Here is a 21703-nt window from a genome sequence, read left to right on the forward strand (position 1 = left end):
CTCTCTCTCTCTCTCTCTCTCTCTCTCTCTCTCTCTCTCTCTCTCTCTCTCTCTCTCTCTCTCTCTCTCACACATACACACCTAGGGACAATTTAGTACGACTGATTCACCTGACCTACATGTCTTTGGACTGTGAGAGGAAACCGGAGCCCCTGGAGGAAACCCACACAGACATGGGGACAACATGCAAATTCCACCCAGAGGACAACCTGGGATGACCCCCAAGGTTGGACAACCCCAGGATTCAAACCCAGGACTTTCTTGCTGTGAGGCGACCGTGCTAACCATTGTGCCACCGTGTCATAATAATAAGATAATAAGTATAATAATAATAATGAAAATAAGAATAAGTCCCATGAGCCAATAAAGCATTGCACAAACCCATTTCTAAAAGCTAAGTTCCTTTCAAATGGATTTAAGATGCGACCCACAGGCTGCTCTGTCCAAACCCAAATCCAAAGGTGCATGATTTTGAGATCTTTGGTGGTAAATACCGGTTGGTGTATTACTTTTTTCTTACTCAGTAGTGCATTGCTGAGTTGGTTAAGATGCCAACAGGCATGGCACGGGTACTGTGAGGAGATGGTCCGAAATTCACTTCTGTCCCCTCTTCATAGTTGTTTCAGATCAAACAAATGATGAAGCACCACTCATATCAGAGCCAAAGGAAGCAACGCCAAATACCTTGCCACCAAGTGAGTAAACCACTAAATTCATTTTACCTCATATACATGTTAATATTTGGTACATTTCCTGTGGTCTGCCGATACCCTAACACATTATCCAAACTAAGGAAATGTGATTCGTGACATTTTTTTTATAGCCACTTGCCTAAATCATACTGCTGTGATATAAAACTTATGTATATATCTGCTGTATGAAGGGTCAAATGGCAAATTGGGAATTATGACCTCATTTTTACTTCATTGATCTTTTGCGAACTTTTCGAATCATAAATTTTTCCCCTTTGTTTGCGTTTGCAGCTGGTGCAGTGTTGTTATCACAGACCTCAGCACCCTCTGCCACCAGGTCACCCGCTGTCAACAAAGCCCCAGCCGATGAAGGACGATCTGGTCTGTCCTGTGTTTGTATTGGACCCATATGCATGCAAACCCCTGTCTTGGGGTGTTTTTGTCCACCTGTCAATCAGTCTGTCTGCCCGTTAATCATTCTGTCTATCTACCTGTCAATCTGTCTGTCTGCCCATCAATCAGTCTGTCTGTCTACCTGTCAATCAGTCTGTCTGCCTGTCAATCATTCTGTCTATCTACCTGTCAATCAGTCTGTCCGCCCATCAATCAGTCAGTCTATCTACCTATCAATCAGTCTGTCCGCCCGTTAATCAGTCTGTCTATCTACCTGTCAATGTCTGCCACATGTCAATTAATCATTCTTTCTGCCTGTCAGCCAGTCTGTTTTATGGAGGGAGACTTGAACACATAATTGGACGTTAGTAAGGGTTATTCATATGCAGATGTGGTGTGTTGTAAAGACATAATATAGTGGCTGATGTGCAGTTTTCCCATCAGCACACATATTTACGTCAACATATCAATGCTAAGGCCCGAACTACGTCACTCAATATAGTTTGTGCTTTGGTTGGTGGCATTTCAGATACGCAAGAAAAAATCCAAGAGCGCAGTACGTTGAACACGACTGTTAGAGCCCAGTTGGGATCAACAACTCTAACAAACTTGGTCACACCATCCCCATCTCCACCCAAAGACAGTGGAACTCAGGCTCTCCCTGTAGGTAAGTTATAATAGTCACCGGTGGAGCAATAAACACCTGCTGTGTGAATTGTAGGCTGTGTAGTGGTGAAACTCTTCCATGTTGCACACATGATTGTTTTAAATTTCTCACATTTTATCACAGACGTGGGTAAAAATACCACAGAGACACCAGTCCCTACTAAGGATGGACATTCAGCAAAGAATGATAACTCCTCTGGACCCTCTATGAAGAATGAGATGTCAGGTGAGGTCAAAATGTAATTTGATGAGCAAGCTGTGATGCACTGTGTTCTGACACCTGTCTATCATAGCCAGCCTTCACTTTTTTCAGCAATTTGACCTACAGTAGCTCATCTGTGGGATCTGACCAGATGGGCTAGCCTTCGCTCCCATGGGCATCAATGAGCCTTGGGCACCCATGACCCTGTCACTGGTTCACCAGTTGTTCTTCCTTGGACCAGTTTTGGTAGGTACTGACCACTGCATACCGGGAACACCCCACAAGACCTGCCATTTTGGAGATGCTCTGACCCAGTTGTCTAGCCATCAATCACAATTTGGCCCTTGTCAGTCACTCAGATCCTTACACTTGCCCATTTTTCCTGCTTCCAACACATCAACTTCAAGGACTGACTGTTCACTTGCTGCCTAATAGATCCCACCTCTTGACAGTGCCATTGTAACGAGATAATCAATGTTATTCACTTACCTGTCAGCGGTTGTAATGTTTTGGCTGGTCGGTGTGTGTGTGTGTGTGTGTGTGTGTGTGTGTGTGTGTGTGTGTGTGTGTGTGTGTGTGTGTGTGTGTGTGTGTGTGTGTGTGTGTGTGTGTGTGTATGTATATATATAAAACTTTGTTAAAAACTCCATGGTAGGGAAAGTGCTCAACAAATAAGGAGCAAAATAATCCAGTGATTCATATACTTTTTTAATTAGACCTAATTAAAATTTTAATTTAATTATTCTGATTAAAAATTACTTGAATCACTGGATTTTATACATATATATATATATATATTGTGTGTGTGTGTGTGTGTGTGTGTGTGTGTGTGTGTGTGTGTGTGTGTGTGTGTGTGAGGGAAGAAAACAATCACGACACCGCACAAGTGTCAGACTTCGGAATATCAGTGAAATAAAACAGGAAATGACTGGAGGTAAAATAAAAAAACCGTTTAAAAAAACCGATTTACAATTTCTATAATGCTTAATCCTGAAACAGAAAATAGAGAAACGTGTTAGCAGTGAACAGCATAGTCCTTTCAAATTCCGCCCTATTCCAGAGGTTTTTACAATTATTAAAGAACCCAACCATTATGTTATTTATCATAGTAAGTTTTTTACAAGAAGTTTTAAGGGCTCTTAAGAGATCTAGTCAGACGGAGTTGAGGTCCAACCTGCAACTGGAAGGAAATTAGCTTTGGGCTATCCTGTTTTTAGGAAAAGCCAGGACATTGATATTATAATTGGCTTTGGTTGGCTTGTAACCATGTAAAAATCATATTTGATCAAACTGTGGTTTAGTGTGACAGCATTGCTACTGAAATGACATAGTTTGATGTGTTAAGTTATTGGTGGTGAGGTTTGACATATAAAATACCACGGTAGGTTAACCTACCTGTAGTTTATGCAACTGTTCTGAGTATAGTCGTATATGATAGGGTTAGTATCAGGCAAGCGTCCTCCATTATAGCCAATCAGAGTGAGGCTCTCTAACACACCGGGGGAAAGAGAGAGGCGGTGTGCGAGAGCGCTGCGGCTGTGTGTGGATCGCTGTACAAATTTTTTTCTAATAGAAATACGAAATCTAGAGAGAGACAGACACGGACTGTACGCGGAGTACCCAGCAGTAGCTTAGTACCGTACTGGATTAGTTTATAGTACTAACGTTAGTCTCTTTGTCAGTGAAGCTAGCTAGCTCACTGGTCGTAGTGGCTCGTTAGTTCTCAATACTGGGACTGCGTGCGTTAGGATGAACTGTTGGATGCTGAGAAGAGAGGACAGTCGTGTCTTTTTTTAGTTTTGTGACGGAAGGTTGCTTGCCTGAGTGAAAGTTATTTCAAGAGCAGTGTGAACATTGAACGCATTGCATTGCTGTTGGCGCCATCGAACTTCTACAGTGAGTCACGTAGACTACACGCACGTCACGTGGTTTGCCCTGCCATATAGTCGTCTCTCCAGCGGCTCATCTCGTGTGCCCAGGATTCATCAGACTGGTATTTGTGTCAGTTTCGTTATTACTCATTACTAGACTTTGTTAAAAAACGAACTGAACTGTTTATCTTTGAACATTCATTGGTTTTGATACTCAACATTTAGAGTGAGTTTCTCATTTGGTTTTGTTGATATTGTGTATACCAACAGATACTGTGTATACAAAGAAAGCCAAACTCTTTTTGTTTTTGGATTTTTTTCGCATTTCATTTATTTATTTATGTTGCTATTATCGTTCTATAGTATTACATTTAATTAATACTAAACTGTTGTTGCCTATTGATTCATCCTTACTGTGTTTGGAGTTTAGGGCTTATTACAGTACTTACCTGGGGGTTTATAAGTATTTTGGAGTTGTGTACTTACCTTGGAGTAGGGGCGTCTCAACTGTCCTGTTAGTTCTGGGGAGGGAGGGTTATGCTGAGTTAGACCCATAGCACAGCAAACACTCTACACGTCAGGGGTCGCTTTGTCATATATCTTAGCGTGAAACCCACCTCATGATATCTTATAGGGTGTAACGTACTAACCACTCTGTTCAGCAGGATAGGCATCCACATACTTACATACCTGGAAAGCATGATGAACTTAACATTGAAGAATGGGTTACATCCATGGAGTCTGCATTCCGGGTCATGTAGGTACCTGAAGAGGATCATGTGGAACTCATCAAACAGCACTTAAAATATGAGACAAGAGCAACTGTGAAGTTCATGCTTAAAGGAAACGAGAAAGATGTTAACGAGATCTTTGAAGTCCTCCAGAAATAAAGTCCCCATTGGCACAAGGCTAAAGGAATTCTATAACAGAAAACAAATGCCAGGAGCCAAAGTGCGCTCCTATGCATATGACCTACAAGAAAAGCTGAACCGAATCCAGCACAGAGAGCCCAGCCATGTCCCTGATGCTGACATGGTATTAAAAGAACAGTTGGTTTTGGGCTAAGAGATGACAGCCTAAGATGCGAGATGAAGAGGACGTTTAAAGAGGACCAGACCCTGACTTTTGCCCAGCAGATGCAGGCTGCTATCTCCTGGTCTGAGGAGGAGGAAGTGCAAGCACCAAGCGAGCCGAGAAACGGTACTCGTAGCAGAGGGGCCATACAGCAGTGTCATCTGTGGTGACACTTCATCCGCTCTTATGCTAGAGATGCTCCATGACGCTATACAGAAGATTTCTGCTTGCTGGGAAGAACTCTTTAAAGCAGTACACAGCAGTGAGAAAGTCAAGGCTCAGCAGAACGATCCTAAGAAGCCACCTCAAAAGGACAGCGAGGGAAGGTATATCTGTTACACCTGTGGAAAGCCAGGTCATATAAGTCGACGTTGCCCACAGACCAGAGGAACAGGGAGAAGAGTGGTTACCCCAGGCAAACCCCGAAGGCAGATGAGGCTGCACACCAAGGCCCTACAGGGGATGTGCAGAAGAACCCTGGTCCAACCGTGATTGGGAGTCGGACAGCCGAGTGGGTCACCGATGAGGTAGCTGACACCCTCAAAGAAAGTGCCTTCGGAGACTGTCTTACCATTGAAGTGAAGATAGCTGGTGTGAAGAGAAATTGTCAGAAGTGACTACCATTACCGAATCCCACTTCAGAAAGCACTTTGGAGAGAGAACACTGTCATTAGTCAACTGGGTCAAGCTCAGTGCAGCGAATGGGTTAGACATTTGTGTCCTAGGATGCTTGGAAACGGACATAGAGTGTATGGGGAAGAGGCTGCGCGGGAAGTGCGTCTTTGTGCTAACTGACACCAACCCGGATATGCAAGAGATGAAGGGACTTCCTGGCATCGTTGGCATGATTGTCATAAGTGAGCTTCAGACCCTGCTTGCGACTGGAGAAGGGGTGAAGAGGATGGACAGATACCATCAACATACAGGAGAGGCCGGTGTCCAGAGGGGGTTGCCCCAAGTGAAGGAGGAGGTTGAGTCTATGGGCCCCAGTGGCAGGATTGGTTTTGTCAAACTGGCTGGGAGACAGAGAGTCACTATTGCCCCATACAGCGAGAAGATACTGGAAGGCCGCTGCAAGGTGCCACCTAAAGTGAAGTGCCAAGTGCTAGTGGAGGCCACACCAGAAATAAGTCTCCCAAAGGGGCTCCTGGTTGCTACTGTTCTTGCAAAAGCAACAGGTGGCAAGGTTCCAGTTAGGGTGCTGAACTCAAGCGAGCGAGCCATAAAACGAATGCCAAGGGCTAGGGTAGCAATTGTATACAAACCTCAGGAGGTTCATCTGAAAGAAACAGAGTTTGAGGAAGATGACGGAGTGCTCCATGTCAGAGAGTTGACACAAAACAAGATCCAGGCCACAGACAGCAGCATGGAGTAGCTACCTGTTCCCGTACAAGTGAACTTTGAGGGGCTCACACAATCTCAGGTTCAAGAGCTCAACAAACTGTTGGCGAGGCACAGGGATGTGTTCTCAAGGAGCGACAATGACTACGGCCACACTACTACAGTGACAAACAACATTCCTACTGCAGAGGCTCCACCAATCAAACAAAGACACTGAAGAGTCCCACCACAGGTTTTCCAAGAATTCAAATGGCATGTGCCGGATTTTGTTGGCCAAGGGGTCCTGAGAGAGAGCTGCAGCCAGTGGGCGTCGCCTGCTGTGATAGTTATTAAGAAAGACAACAGTGTCTGCTTTTGCTGCGACTACAGGAGACTGAACCAGGTGACATGCAAGGATGCATATCTGCTACCACGTGTGGAGTCATCCCTGGATGTCTTAGGCAACGCAAAGCTTTTCTCATTATTGGATTTAACAGCAGGGTATTTTCAAGTGGCTCTTAGTGAGAAGGACCAGGAGAAGACAGCTGTCACTACCCCTTTCGGGTTGTACGAGTGGACCAGGATGCCTTTCGGGCTCTGCAGTGCCCTGGCCACTTTTCAGCGGCTTATGGGGGTGGTGCTCGGCGATCTCGCCTTTGATATATTGCTAATCTACCTTGACGATATTATCGTGTTCCCAGGATTTCGACAGTCACTGTGAGAGGTTGGAGCGCGTGTTCAACAGGCTAAAGCAGCACAGTCTAAAGTTAAAGCTGAGCAAGTGCTTCCTCCGCAAGTCTGAAGTCAAGTTCTTAGGCCACGTGATTTCCTCAAAGGGAATTCAGGCTGAAGAAGAAAAGGTTCAGGCTTTGAACACCTGGCCTGCCCCAAAAAGTGAACGAGAAGTGAGACAAGTCCTTGGATTCATGAGTTACTACAGGCGTTTTGTACCAAGGTTTGCTCACTTAACAAAACCCCTGCATGCACTGGTCGGCAAAGCAGTTTAGGGGAATAAAGTGAAAGCTACCGAACCACTCAACTGGAGTGAAGAGTGTCAAGTTGCCTTTGAAGAGTTGAAGCAGTGCTTGATGTCTTCACCAGTCCTCAGGTACCCCGACTTCAGCCTGCCCTTCATCCTCACCACCGATGGGAGCCTCCCTGGCTTGGGAGCCGTGCTCAGCCAAAAGAGAGGGGGGGGGTGCTGAACGCATCATAGCTTACGCAAGTAGGGGCTTGCGAGGATCAGAAAAGAACGACAGCAACTACAGCTCCTTCAAGTTAGAGCTACTGGCGCTCAAGTGGGCAGTAACCGAAAAATTCAGGGATTACCTGATGTTCTGTCAGTTTACAGTCATCACTGATCACAACCCGCTACATTACCTAGCAACAGCCAACCTTGGAACAGTTGAGCAGCGCTGGGTAGCGCAGCTGGCAGAGTACAACTTTGAGGTCAGCTAAAAACCAGGACGGCTGAATACAAACACAAACGCCCTGTCAAGACTTCCATCCAGGGAAGAGCCTGAAGAAGAAGCCACAGGGAAAGACTTCATATGGATGAGTACAGTGCTGAAGTGCGCACATGCTTGTGGCCGGGTGAGAAGAAAGAAAAAAGTGAACCAGCTGTACGGGTTGCAGTGCAAGCATCGATCAGAAAAGGAATCAGTGGAAACAGCTGGGGTGAGATTAAAGAGCAGCAAAAGAGTGATCCCAATATCGGGCCCATCTACAGTGCTGTGAAAAGAGGTAACAAGCTGAGTCCTGCGGAGCAGTGTGCCATGGAGCCAAAACTGAAACGACTGGCCAGACAGTTTGAACGACTTAAGATACGCCATGGGGTGTTGTGGCGGTCTTCCTCTGTATACTTTGCTGTACTTCATCATTCCACCACCAAGTCTCTGTCTTCCTTCCTCTGTCCTGATGACACACCAAGTACCTTCCTAGCTTTCTCCCTCACTTTTTCTGCAGTGGTTGCCCAGCCATCTGGCAACTCTTCACTACCACCCAGTGCCTGTCTTAACTCCTGCCTGAACTCCACACAACAGTCTTCCTTCTTCAACTTCCACCATTTGATCTTCAGCTGTGCCTTCGCTTGCTTCCTGTTCTTGGTCTCCAAAGTCATCCTACAGACCACCATCCGATGCTGCCTAGCTACGTTCTCCCCTGTCACCACCTTGCAGTCTCCAATCCCTTTTAGATTGCGCCTTCTACACAAGATATAGTCCACCTGTGTGCACTTTCCTCCACTCTTGTACGTCACCCTGTGTTCCTCCCTCTTCTTGAAATATGTATTCACCACAGCCATTTCCATCCTTTTCGCAAAACTGACCGCCATCTGTCTGTCCACATTTCTCTCCTTGACTCCATACCTTCCCATCACCTCCTCATCACCTCTGTTCCCTTCACCAACATGTCCATTGAAGTCTGCTCCAATCACCACACTCTCCTCCTTGGGAACCCTCTCCACCACGTCATCCAATTCACTCCAGAATTCTTCTTTCTCATCCATCTCACACCCAACTTGCGGGGCATTTGCGCTGATAACATTCAGCAATACACCTTCGATTTCCAGCTTCATACTCATCACTCTGACTGACACTTTCTTCACCTCCAGCACGCTCTTGACATACTCTTTCTTCAGAATTACCCCTACCCCATTTCTCCTCCCATTCGCACCATGGTAGAAGAGTTTGAACCCACCTCCGATACTCCTGGCCTTACTCCCCTTCCACCTGGTCTCTTGCACACACAGTATGCCTACCTTTCTTCTTTCCATCATGTCAGCCAGCTCTCTCCCTTTACCAGTCATAGTGCCAAAATTCAAAGTTCCGACTCTCACCTCCACACGCCTACCTTTCCTCCTCTCTAGCTGCCTCTGGATATGCCTTCCCCCTCTCCTTCTCCTTCGCCCAACAGTAGCATAGTTTCCACCGGCACCCTGCTGGTTAACAGTACCGGTGGTGGTCGTTGGTAACCCGGGCCTCAACCGATCTGGTATGGAAATCTTATTTATGATCCGCATATTTGATTTGGCAAAGATTTTACACCGGATGCCCTTCCTGACGCAACCCTCCCCATTTGTCCGGGCTTGAGACCGCCACTAAGAATGCACTGGCTTGTGCATCCTCAGTGGCTGGATTAGACTCTGAATAATGTATGTAACCCAATAACATCATTCACTTTTCACATTTTCTTTTCCCTCCCCACATTAGTCAGCAGTATTTTTTTCCCCACTTTCCCATGACAAAGTCTTTGGTCCAGCTAGGTGGATTTCTAATCCTGGTAAACCTGAGCTGGTTATCAGAGTTAGAGTCAAGTGGTTCATCAGTCTCTGGTTTAGTACAGTCCATCGCTCTGTCAGAGTCAGTATCCGGGATTAAGCTCTGGCAGTGTAGATAAGCGTGAGGCGTTCCAGATCCTTCCAACATCCAGCAAGTAAGTGTTTGGGCCTTTCTTTGTCACAACAGTCTTTGGTTTTATGAACTTTTCTCCTTTCTTTACTTTCCATGGCTTCCTTATCCATACTTTGTCACCGGACTGGAAGTCGATTGATTTGACGTGTCTGTGAGCATCTGTGTATTCTTTCATTTTCAGTTGTTTTTGCTTCACTCTTTCACACACAGTGTGTCCATCTTTTAGAGGTACAGGCATCTCCATCACCTGTAGCTTTGTTCTCATTCGTCGACCATGGAGCAATTCTGAAGGGGATACTCCAGTCGTAGAATGAGGCGTTGCTCTGTAATCCATCAGGTAAATTCTCAGGAATGATTTCCAGGGTTTTCCTTGGATTGGTGCGGTCTGTAGGCAGTCTTTAAGGCTTCTGTTGAATCTCTCAACTTCTCCATTGGCTCTTGGATAATAAACTGAAAATCTCAGGTGACTGATTTCCCTCTTTTTGAGAAAGTCAGAGAACTCAAAGGAGAGGAAGTGAGGTCCATTATCACTGACCAGTTCTTTTGGATTCCCTTCTCGAGAGAAAACAGTGGTCAGGAACTGCATGACAGTAGCTGTGTCAGCACGGGGAGCAAAAGCTACTTCAGGCCATTTACTATAGTAGTCTACTAGTGTTATGGCATTTCTGCAATCAGCAGGTGCTATCTCAAATGGACCTATGATGTCCACGGAAACCTTTTCCCAGGCAGCACCTGGTAGGGGAATGGATTGGAGTAGAGCATCATGGGTTACAGCCGACTTATTATTCTGTCTGCAGGTTGTACAGTTCTTAATCAATGTCTCTATCTTGGAGTCAATTTTGGGCCACCAATACAGTTATCTGGGGGGTTGTTTAGTGTGCACAACGCCTTGGTGGGTTTCATGAGCGATATCAATGAGTCTTTTCTGCAATGACTCAGGCACCAGCAACCGATGAGTACCTCTGACAATACAGTCATCCATGACTGCAAGCTCATGGCGGATCAGGAAGAATGGCTGTTAGTCAGGCTCAAGTGCTTTCTTTTGTGAGGGCCAGCCTTTCCATATCTGTGCATGGAGCATTGTGAGCACTGACTCGGACTGGAAGTCATCCACAGACACAGCGCTCAGATCAGTGAGAATGGTTGCAACGGATACCACATTCTTTGCACATGCAGTGTCTGTCTCGGGAAGTGAGAGTCTAGATAGACAGTCAGCGACATAGTACAAAGATCCAGTTCTGTATTCAACATCTTAGTCAAACTCCAACAGGCGAGCAGACCATCTGGCTATCCGGAGACCAGCACGGTTATTGCCCTTGGTAGTCAAGAGTGTCGTAAGTGCTTGATGATTGGTGCGTAACAGGAATTTCCTTCCTCAGAGCCATGTACGCCATTTCTCAGCAGACCAGACGCAGGCCAGTGCTTCTTTCTCAACGATGGAAAATTTTCTTTCAGCGTCTGACAGACTGCGAGATGCAAAAGCAACAGTCTGTTCCTCACCAGTACTGTCCAGCTGAGTCAAGATGATACCTAGCCCATAGTCTGAAACATCTGTAGAGACTATGGTAGGCTTGTTGGGGTCGAACAGCACTAGAGCAGGGCTATTCACGATCATCTTCTTGACTTGGTCATATGGTTTCCCTGTTTCATAGGGTTTATATTTTACGTCGTTCGCAGGTAATCTTCAAATCTTTGCGTCAAAGCCTCAACGAAAATAAATGATGCGTATTGAATAGGGCAGCCATATTCCTGAGTAAACTAAACAGTGAGCTGATCTTAACCCAGCTCATTCACTCGTTTATCCGGCTGCTACCAGCAACAGCAATGAATGGGGGCTGTGTTATGGTTTGTACTTGTGCAGCTGCCTGGGCATCCCTGTGAGGATGTGTTTCTGAGATGTGGTCATCTACAACTCAATGAGTGAAGCTCTGCAATAAAACAACCACAAGGCTATATATATATATATATATATATATATATATATATATATATATATATATATATATATATATATACTACCGTTCAAAAGTTTGGGATCACCCAAACAATTTTGTGTTTTCCATGAAAAGTCACACTTATTCACCACCATATGTTGTGAAATGAATAGAAAATAGAGTCAAGACATTGACAAGGTTAGAAATAATGATTTGTATTTGAAATAAGATTTTTTTTACATCAAACTTTGCTTTCGTCAAAGAATCCTCCATTTGCAGCAATTACAGCATTGCAGACCTTTGGCATTCTAGCTGTTAATTTGTTGAGGTAATCTGGAGAAATTGCACCCCACGCTTCCAGAAGCAGCTCCCACAAGTTGGATTGGTTGGATGGGCACTTCTTTGAGCAGATTGAGTTTCTGGAGCATCACATTTGTGGGGTCAATTAAACGCTCAAAATGGCCAGAAAAAGAGAATTTTCATCTGAAACTCGACAGTCTATTCTTGTTCTTAGAAATGAAGGCTATTCCATGCGAGAAATTGCTAAGAAATTGAAGATTTCCTACACCGGTGTGTACTACTCCCTTCAGAGGACAGCACAAACAGGCTCTAACCAGAGTAGAAAAAGAAGTGGGAGGCCGCGTTGCACAACTGAGCAAGAAGATAAGTACATTAGAGTCTCTAGTTTGAGAAACAGACGCCTCACAGGTCCCCAACTGGCATCTTCATTAAATAGTACCTGTTAGAGCCTGTTTGTGCTGTCCTCTGAAGGGAGTAGTACACACCGGTGTAGGAAATCTTCAATTTCTTAGCAATTTCTCGCATGGAATAGCCTTCATTTCTGAGAACAAGAATAGACTGTCGAGTTTCAGATGAAAGTTCTCTTTTTCTGGCCATTTTGAGCGTTTAATTGACCCCACAAATGTGATGCTCCAGAAACTCAATCTGCTCAAAGAAGTGCCCATCCAATCAATCCAACTTGTGGGAGCTGCTTCTGGAAGCGTGGGGTGCAATTTCTCCAGATTACCTCAACAAATTAACAGCTAGAATGCCAAAGGTCTGCAATGCTGTAATTGCTGCAAATGGAGGATTCTTTGACGAAAGCAAAGTTTGATGTAAAAAAAATCTTATTTCAAATACAAATCATTATTTCTAACCTTGTCAATGTCTTGACTCTATTTTCTATTCATTTCACAACATATGGTGGTGAATAAGTGTGACTTTTCATGGAAAACACGAAATTGTTTGGGTGATCCCAAACTTTTGAACGGTAGTGTATGTAGCGTTTTTTTTTCTTCTGGAAACCGTTAATGGTGTTGATAAAATGTGAAAGAAATTTTTTTTAATCACATTGGCAGCTGATGAGTGCGTGATGCACAAAACAAGCTTGTACTGCAATGTATTACAGTTTTTTTTCCTACATCTAGCTTAATATTCCACTCCTCATTTGTTGAGCACTTTTATCAACACCATTGATGGTTTTCAGAAAAAAATGCTATATATATATATATATATATATATATATATATATATATATATATATATATATATATATATATATACAGTTAAGGTCAAAATTATTAGCCCCCTTTATGAAATCAAACAAAACCCTTAATTTTCCATGGGATTGACCATAACCAAAAGTGTTTATAGTTAAATTGCATCCAAAAGAACAAAGAGAAAATCTCCACCAAGCTTGATTAAGATATTCTACTGATGCGCTGAATTGAAATAAGAAAAAACAAAAATGACAAGGCCAAAATTATAAGCCCTCTGACAATTAATATAGTCAATAATGTAACCTTTCTGACTCACAACTGACAACAACCTCTTATGGTAGTTCCTAACTAGGTTGGCACATGTTTCTTGAGGGATCTTAGCCCATTCTTCCATGGCAAATTGATCCAGCTCATCCAAATTGCGTGGTTTTCGAGCATGGACATTAACCTTGAGCTCCCGCCACAGATTCTCAATAGGATTGAGATCTGGGCTTTGAGGGCCACTCCAGGACCTTGATTTTGGTGTCCTTCAAAAAATTTTGGATCAACTTGGATGTATGCTTCAGGTCCCTGCTTGCTGGAAGACCCAGCAGTGACCTTAAGCTAGACTGGCAGCAGAGTTCTTTACATTATCCTTCAAAATGTCAACATAATCTTCTTTCTTCATGATCCCATGCACCCAAACAAGGTTCCCTGTGCCTGAAGCAGCAAAACGGCCCCACAGCATTGTGCTCCCACCGCCATGTTTAACTATGGCAACTGTGTTTTTAGGGTTGAAGGCCTCTCCCTTCCTTCACCAAACAAAAGCAACATTCATGTGCCCTAACAGCTCAAGTTTAGTCTCATCAGACCAAAGGACAGACTTTCAAAACTCATGCCCATGTTTCAAATGTTCACGGGCAAACTTGAGTCTGGCTTTGATGTGCCGCTGTGTGAGCAATGGACTTTTTCTTGGACAATGACCTCAAAGCCCACCACGATGAAGAGCCCTCACAACAGTCTTCCTTGAAACATCAAGTCCAGAAGAGGCCAGTTCAGGAACAATCATCTTGGCAGCGATCCGGGGATTGTTGTTGACATATCTGACTATTTTCCTCTCCAAAGTTTTTGAAATCTTGCACTTTTGACCATGCCCAGGTTTGTTTCTCACAGAATTTGTCTCCTTGTGCTTTGCAATGATACAATGTACAGCTTTTCTAGACACTGTGAAACGCTTGGAAATAACAGTATAGCCTTTCCCCTTAAGCTGAGCATCTACTGTCTTTCTGAGTTCCAGACTGATTTCTTTTACTTTTTGGCATGATGAAATTACTTCTTACCAAGAATTTAAGAGTAGTCCCTCTCAATCAAGTGCCACTAGGCCTGTTCATTGGAGTCCCTTAAGTAAAGTTCAATGCTGAGTGATTGCTCAGGAGTTGTTTGAAAGCTGATTGATTGGTCAGGTGTGTTTTGAAAGCAAAAAAATCACATGGGGTTTAATAATTTTGACAACCTCAATTTTCACTACATTTGGTATAAAACAAACCTGAAGATTTATTTTACATTCCAACATGTACCAAATAGGGGGCTTAACATTGATGAATGTTGTACTATGTAAAGTTTTATGAATGATGCAAACATTGGGCAGAATTTTAGAGGAATGTTCCATAGTTCCTGTGTGTGTGTGTGTGTGTGTGCGCGCGCGTGTGTGTTTGTGTGTGTGCGCGCGCGTGTGTGTGTGTGTGTGTATATATGTATATATATATATATATATATATATATATATATATATATATATATATATAGCGTTTTTTTCTGAAACCATCACTGGTGTTATAAGTGCTCAACTAAAGAGGAGCGGAAAATCAACACAGATACAGGAAAAAAGTTTTAATGCATTGCAGTACAGGCCTGTTTTTGTGCGTCGTGCACTCATTAGCAGCTGATGAGTGCTATACGCATGAAACAGGCCTGTACTGCAATGCATTAAAACTTTTTTCCTGTATCTGTGTTGATATATACACACACACACACACACACACACATATATATATATATATATATATATATATATATATATATGATTAAAATGTCTGCCCAAAATGGTGAAGTCAGGTTCTGTTAGGTAAGCATGCAACAAATGAAAAATTTTAAGACAGTCATTAGCCATGATGCACACCAGCAATGAGTTGGATCATTGTCAAGTTAAACTTCATGAATTTGTGAAATTTTGTTTGGTTATGATGGAACGCGAAAAGGAATTTGAATGGTCATAAAAATCTGAGTCTTAAATGTATCTGACTCTGATCTGACTGATCTCAATCGTAATTTGCTCTTTTGCTGTTATCCACTCATAACTATTGACTGACACTTATAATAAAGATCAGTGACTCATTTGCAGTTTTCAACTCTAAAATGAACGAGTTTAACCTGTTGAGTCAGTCGATGAGGAGTTGAGAACAGACACCACTGGTTATCATCTATCAAAGAGGCCAACCCACGAATACTAAACCCCATACGTTTTCCTTCCAGGACATTAAGATGTAATAACGTATACAGTTCTGTGTGGTCGAAGACCGCCCTAAGTGAGACTGAATGCAGACCAAGTCTTAATGGGGGTAAGTCCACGTCAAGTCCGAGACCAAAGCTCATCAAATTTGAGTCAAGTCTAAAAGACTGTAAGTGGCGAGTCTAACTCGGGACCATGGAGTCAAAGCATACACCAGGACAGTGCATGTCCAATTAAACACCATGACTGTAGCTGTAGTCTACTATCATAGTAAACATCAAGATGTCATTCCACTGTAAAACTGATCTAGGCTTTTTTTCCCCCTTCACCAAGCAAAGAATGATTCAGATTCCAATTTTCTAATGCTGCAGAGTCATAGATTGATCATAATGAAAAAAGAAACAGATCGCACTTCATTGTTCTCCTCAGGGGAGGTTTGATTTTCATTTTAAAAAAACTTTAAGGGCGTCTGGGTAGCGTCTATTCCGTTGACTACCTCCGGCTTGGTCAGGCATCCCTACAGACACAGTTGGCTGTGTCTGCAGGTGGGAAGTCGGATGTGGGTATGTATCCTGGTCGCTGCACTAGCGCCTCCCCTGGTCGGTCGGGGTGCCTGTTCAGGGGGAAGGGGGACCTTGGGGGAATAGCGTGATCCTCCCATGCGCGAAACTCCTCTCTGTCAGGTGAAAAGAAGCAGCTGGCGGCTTCCACATGTATTGGAGGAGGCATATGGTAGTCTGCAGCCCTCCCCAGATCGGCAGAGGCGAGTGACTGGGACAGCTCAGAAGAGTGGGGTAATTGGTCGGATATAATTGGGGAGAAAAAGTGTGGGGGGGGACTTTTAACAAAATGAAAAGGATATCAAACTCTTGTACTTGAAAAAAACTCACAAGTCTGCGCTTTCCGAGAGCAAGTGAAGTCTGGGTCATCAGGCTGTGAAGTCCAAGACGAGACTCGAGACCAAGTCCTACAACCTCATGATGATGACCCTTTGTATCAATTTGAAATCATAGCCTACTTCTTCAACATAGTAGTAATATCCATACCAACCCTAATGATGATGACTAAAAAAAAGATAAACCACTCAGCAGCCACCTTTGGAGTCTCAGATATTGACCAACTGGTCATACTGGTCATGCTGGCCCTGCAATGTGATGACAGGAAGAAAAGATCAGGTCATACGAAGGAATCGGGTCAGAAAACTTGTGGTTAAAAACAAAAAAACAAATCAAAACAAAAAAAATCAAAAAAGTCCGTCCTGAAAGTTGAGTTCCTGTCGCACGGACTCAAAAAGACACCCACCCCCCCACACACACTCTCCTATTCTCCATAGAAAGGAAGAGCCATAATCAACCCCAGAGGTGGACACTGTCTGGGCTCGGACACTTTCTCCACTGGCTGCTCAGATCTGGCCCGAGGAGGGACGTAGACAGGCTCTCCACTGTTAAAATAATAATAATAAAAAGGCCATGAAGACCGTCAGGTTTCTCCCTCTTGCTCTCCTGGTGACTCTCCAGCTCATCCCAACAGGTAAAGAAGCCATTTTGAATCCGTTTTCTAGGACTCCGGGGTTTGCTGTAGGTTATCGGTGTGACCGAGGAAGATTTTTATGTTTTTGATGGCATAATTGATAGCTATTTAAGGCTTTTAACTTATTTTTTTCTGGTATGTGCAAAGATAATGGAGTAACGGTGTTATCTGAGAGACCCACTTACTCTTTGAACATTACCTTGGAGGCATCTAGCGTTAAGTGTGTGTTTCCGTTTGTCCAAACTGTGATAAGCTTTGTGTTTGTGTGTGTGTGTGTGTGTGTACGAATGCCATAACCATTTACGGAGTAGAAAATACGGCCAAAATCTGAATTTTTTTCCTTCATAGTCAAAAAGAGAGGGGTTATAACTGAAACGCCGTGAGGAGAAAACACATCAAGAGGTGACAAATGATTGTGGTTACTTGGTTGGAAGGAAGGGAATAGAGAAGGGGGGCTTGTGATTGTTTGTTTTGCTCGTACCAACCCGGGCACTCGTCCAAGACAACCTTTAACTCCTCTGCAATGGCGAGATAGGCGATCGGAGCAGCAGATAGCCAGTGGGAATCAAAGTGCTCCCTTTCTCACAGGGAAGAGGGGTCTCTGCATCAAGACTTGAACGTCCCCAACGGCGACAAATCTGCTTCCAGCATTTAGCTGTAAACTTCTGGAGGACCCCCACCCCCAACACCACAGTTAGTGAACTCCCACCTAAGATCTTTGCCTCCTAAATGTTTGGGAATATCAGTCTGTCAAGTGGCGGAGGCATCTTCATATCCCCACATAGCTCGATGTGTCCGACAGCCTCATTCGATGGAAAGGAAAAGGAAAATTTTGACATTTTGTTCAACATTTGTGATACCTTAGTGGCGAGGGTCACCATATTTGTAAGAAGCAAGAGGGCAGGGCCGAGTGCTGACTCCTCCAATGAGGCTAATAAAGCGAGACGGAGCTGCATGTGGTTGCAGCTGTAAAACCTGAGGGTCACATCTTCTACATCCCCCATGGTGTGAAATGGGGGAAATTTGAAAAAGGGGTCCGACCAAATCACAGCTGACAGCAGTGAAGACAGGAAGTGCTGTTTGGCTCTTTAGCGATGAGGGCCAGGGGACAACAGTAGTCTGTCCTAGACAGGAAGCAGCTTCACACTGCTTCGGCCTTCAAACAAAGGATATCCACCCCGACTTGTAAGAGTGACCACCACCATTTTGACTTATCATCCCTGATCTGACACTTTGACAGGGCTCGACTTCGTGTCAGACATTAGCCTTTTAAACTGTGCCAAACAGGAACAATGCAAATATGTTGTGACTGAATAGGGCTAAATATGACCTTCCGATGAAAACTTTTACACAGACAGGAATGACGACTTTCTTTTTTAGTCTATGATGAAAGCACTTTTGTTCCGTAGATATCATAGAGGAATTACAAACCATATCAAATGAGTTTGGCCTTTGCATCTTTTGTTCAGCTGCAACGTGCCAGGGCCACAACCGTCACAAGAATCTTGCATGGAAAAACTTATTCAGCACCAGATGTGCACCAACCTGTAGTCGATGGCCATGTAACAAATCCAGGGGGCAGCAGGGAACCACTGCAGCCAGGACGCGAACCCGGGTTTCCCGCACCACGGGTGACTACGTTAACCAGTCGACTAAAGGATCTGACCCGTTAGCCAAGGGCTAGCGAGACTAGCTATCCGTGGTCGTTAAACTACCCCCCCTTCTTCGGGAAGCACGTCCCCACGCTTCAGCATACCAGCTCCCTCACGCCTCCGGATGCACGTGCTTCTGATGGCCTCACGGTCTCACCATCCCACTTCTGACACCAATGTTGTGAATTCAGGGGGCAGCCGGGAACTGCTGCAGCAGGGATGTTAACCTGGGTCTCCCGCACCATGGGCAATGACGTTAACCAGTCGACTAAAGGGTCTGACCCATTAGCCAAGGGCTAGCGAGTCTAGTCATCCATGATCGTTATAGACAGATTTCATTTCACTAAGCTGTCCACTGGTGTGTTGTAAAGTTGATGGGGACGATGGGATCTACAAAGACATCTTTATACCGACTGACCACACCCGGTGCACATGTCTATCGCGGGGGGCAACAGTGGCATTGTGAGTGTTAGGACCTCAGATTTTAAAGACAACGTCTTAGGCATTCCCCAACTGGTCATGCGGGCAAGAATAAGTCCCATCCATCCATCCATCCATCCATCCATCCATCCAGTATCCAAGCCGCTTATCCGAATTCGGGTCACGGGATGCTGGAGCCTATCCCAGCAGTCAATGGGCCGCAAGCAGGGAGACACCCTGGACAGGCCACCAGGCCATCACAGGGCTGACACACATATACACACACACACACACACACACACACACACACACACACACACACACACACGCATTCACACCTAGGGACAATTTAGTATGGCTGATTCACCTGACCTAGATGTCTTTGGACTGTGGGAGGAAACTGGAGCACCCGGAAGAAACTCACATGTACGAGGGGAGAACATGCAAACTCTACCCAGGGGACGACTTGGGATGACCCCCAAGGTTGGACAACCCCAGGGTTCGAACCCAGGACTTTCTTGCTGTGAGGCGACCGTACTAAGCACTGCGCCACTGTGCCATAATAATAAGATAATAAGTATAATAATAATAAATAATAATAATGAAAATAAGAATAAGTCCCATGAGCCAATAAAGCATTACACAAACTAATTTCTAAAAGCTAAGTTCCTTTCAAATGGATTTAAGATGCAACCCACAGGCTGCTCTGTCCAAATCCAAATCCAAAAGTGCACGATTTTGAGATCTTTGGTGGTAAATACCGGTTGGTGTATTACTTTTTGCTTACTCAGTAGTGCATCGCTGAGTTGGTTATGACGCCAACAGGCATGGCCCGGGTACTGTGAGGAGATGGACCAAATTCACTTCTGTCCCCGCTTCATAGTTGTTTCAGATATATAAAATGATCAAGCACCACTCATACCAGAGCCAAAGGAAGCAACGCCAAACACCTTGCCACCAAGTGAGTAAACCACTAACTTAATTTTACCTCATACACGCTGAGAGAAAGTGGAAGAAAGGCAAACTTCATGTCTCCTTAGGAATTCTAAGAGACTGCTTATCAGAGAACCAGAGAGCCGTTAAATCTGCAAAAACACAGTTTCTATCAAACCTTGTGACCAACAATTGTCATAGGCCTCAGGTTCTTTTTAATACTATTAACTCTCTTACAAATCCATGTGATTCTCCTTGCATTATGCCAACACCCACGCTATGTGAAGAATTTCTTCAAGTTTTTACAGATAAGATCTCTGCTATTAGGGCCTCACCATCTTCTTCAGCCTCAGATCCTGCTGTTTATTGTATGTGCCCAGCTGTCTTAGAGCAGTTTAAGCCCGTGTCCCTCTCCTTTATATCTGAGGTAGTTAACCATTTGAGGCCTTCACATTGCCCCCTTGACAGTATTCCACCCAGACTGTTAAAGGATGTTTTACCACTGTTGGGTCTTGTATTGTAAAGTTGATAAACACCTCTCTTCTCTCAGGCTGTGTTCCGGCTGCTTTCAAACATGCTGTAGTACAGCCCCTCATCAAAAAGAGCAATCTTGATCCCTCTGTTCTTTCTAATTTTAGGCCAATTTCTAAGCTGCCTTTTCTTTTAAAAGTCTTTAGAGAAAGCAGTTTATTTACGATTACAAACGCACCTAGAAATTAATGGCATTTCTGAAAAGTTCCAATCACGTCACAGCACTGAAACAGCCCTTTTAAGAGTTTTTAATGATCTTCTTTTAACTATGGACCCTGGGAACTCTGCTATTCTGGTGCTTTTGGACCTGACTGCTGCTTTCGACACGGTTGACCATACTATACTTTTATCACGTCTTGAGCTGTGTGTAAGCATTAAAGGTACTGCCCTAGAATGGTTCAAGTCTTATCTGTCAAGTAGAAGCCTTTCTGTCCATATAGACCACTTCTCTTCAGCTGCGGCCCCACTTAACTGTGGGGTCCCTCAAGGCTCCATTTTGGGCCTCACTCTCTTCTCATTGTATATGTTGCCCTTGGTGTCCATTTTAAAAAAAACACAATATGTCTTTCCAATATTTTGCTGATGATTTGCAAATCTATCTGCCTATAAAAAAAACAGCAGAGATTCTATACAGGCTTTGCTGAGTTGTTTAAAGAATGTCAAAACATGGATGGAGCTAAACTTCCTGAAACTAAATCAAAATAAGACTGAAATTATTGTATATGGGCCAGCTGATCTTCTGGATGGTTATGATAGCGTTCTTGGCCCTTTAGCTTCCTACAGTCACTCTTCTGTTAGGAATCTTGGTGTGATTTTTGACAGCTCTTTTAACTTTGATAAACAAATAAGCTCAGTAGTCAAAACAAGTTTTTTTCAATTATGACTTTTGAGAAAAGTAAAGGTCTATCTCCCTCCAAATGATCTTGAAAGGGTAATTCATGCATTTATTACCTCTCGTTTGGATTATTGTAACTCATTGTATGTTGGTGTAGCTCAGTCGTCGCTTCGTCGCCTGCAGCTTGTACAAAATGCAGCTGCTTGCCTTCTGACAGGAAAGAAACGACGTGATCACATCACGCCTGTACTGG

The 21703-nt window shown here is 44.1% G+C and overlaps 1 protein-coding gene across 2 annotated transcripts in view; it reads left to right on the plus strand.

Annotated features, from left to right (window-relative positions):
- LOC130130430 (uncharacterized) overlaps nucleotides 1-21703 on the plus strand; it is a 30791-nt gene that overhangs the window by 2568 nt on the left and 6520 nt on the right. For both annotated transcript variants that reach the window (XM_056300138.1, XM_056300137.1), the window contains exons 2-5: nucleotides 618-695; nucleotides 984-1073; nucleotides 1615-1752; nucleotides 1876-1977. In XM_056300138.1, the coding sequence (XP_056156113.1) occupies nucleotides 618-695; nucleotides 984-1073; nucleotides 1615-1752; nucleotides 1876-1977 (408 nt within the window). The remainder of the gene's footprint in view (nucleotides 1-617; nucleotides 696-983; nucleotides 1074-1614; nucleotides 1753-1875; nucleotides 1978-21703) is intronic.

This window comes from Lampris incognitus, chromosome 20, assembly GCF_029633865.1.
Source record: "Lampris incognitus isolate fLamInc1 chromosome 20, fLamInc1.hap2, whole genome shotgun sequence".
NCBI lineage: Eukaryota > Metazoa > Chordata > Actinopteri > Lampriformes > Lampridae > Lampris > Lampris incognitus.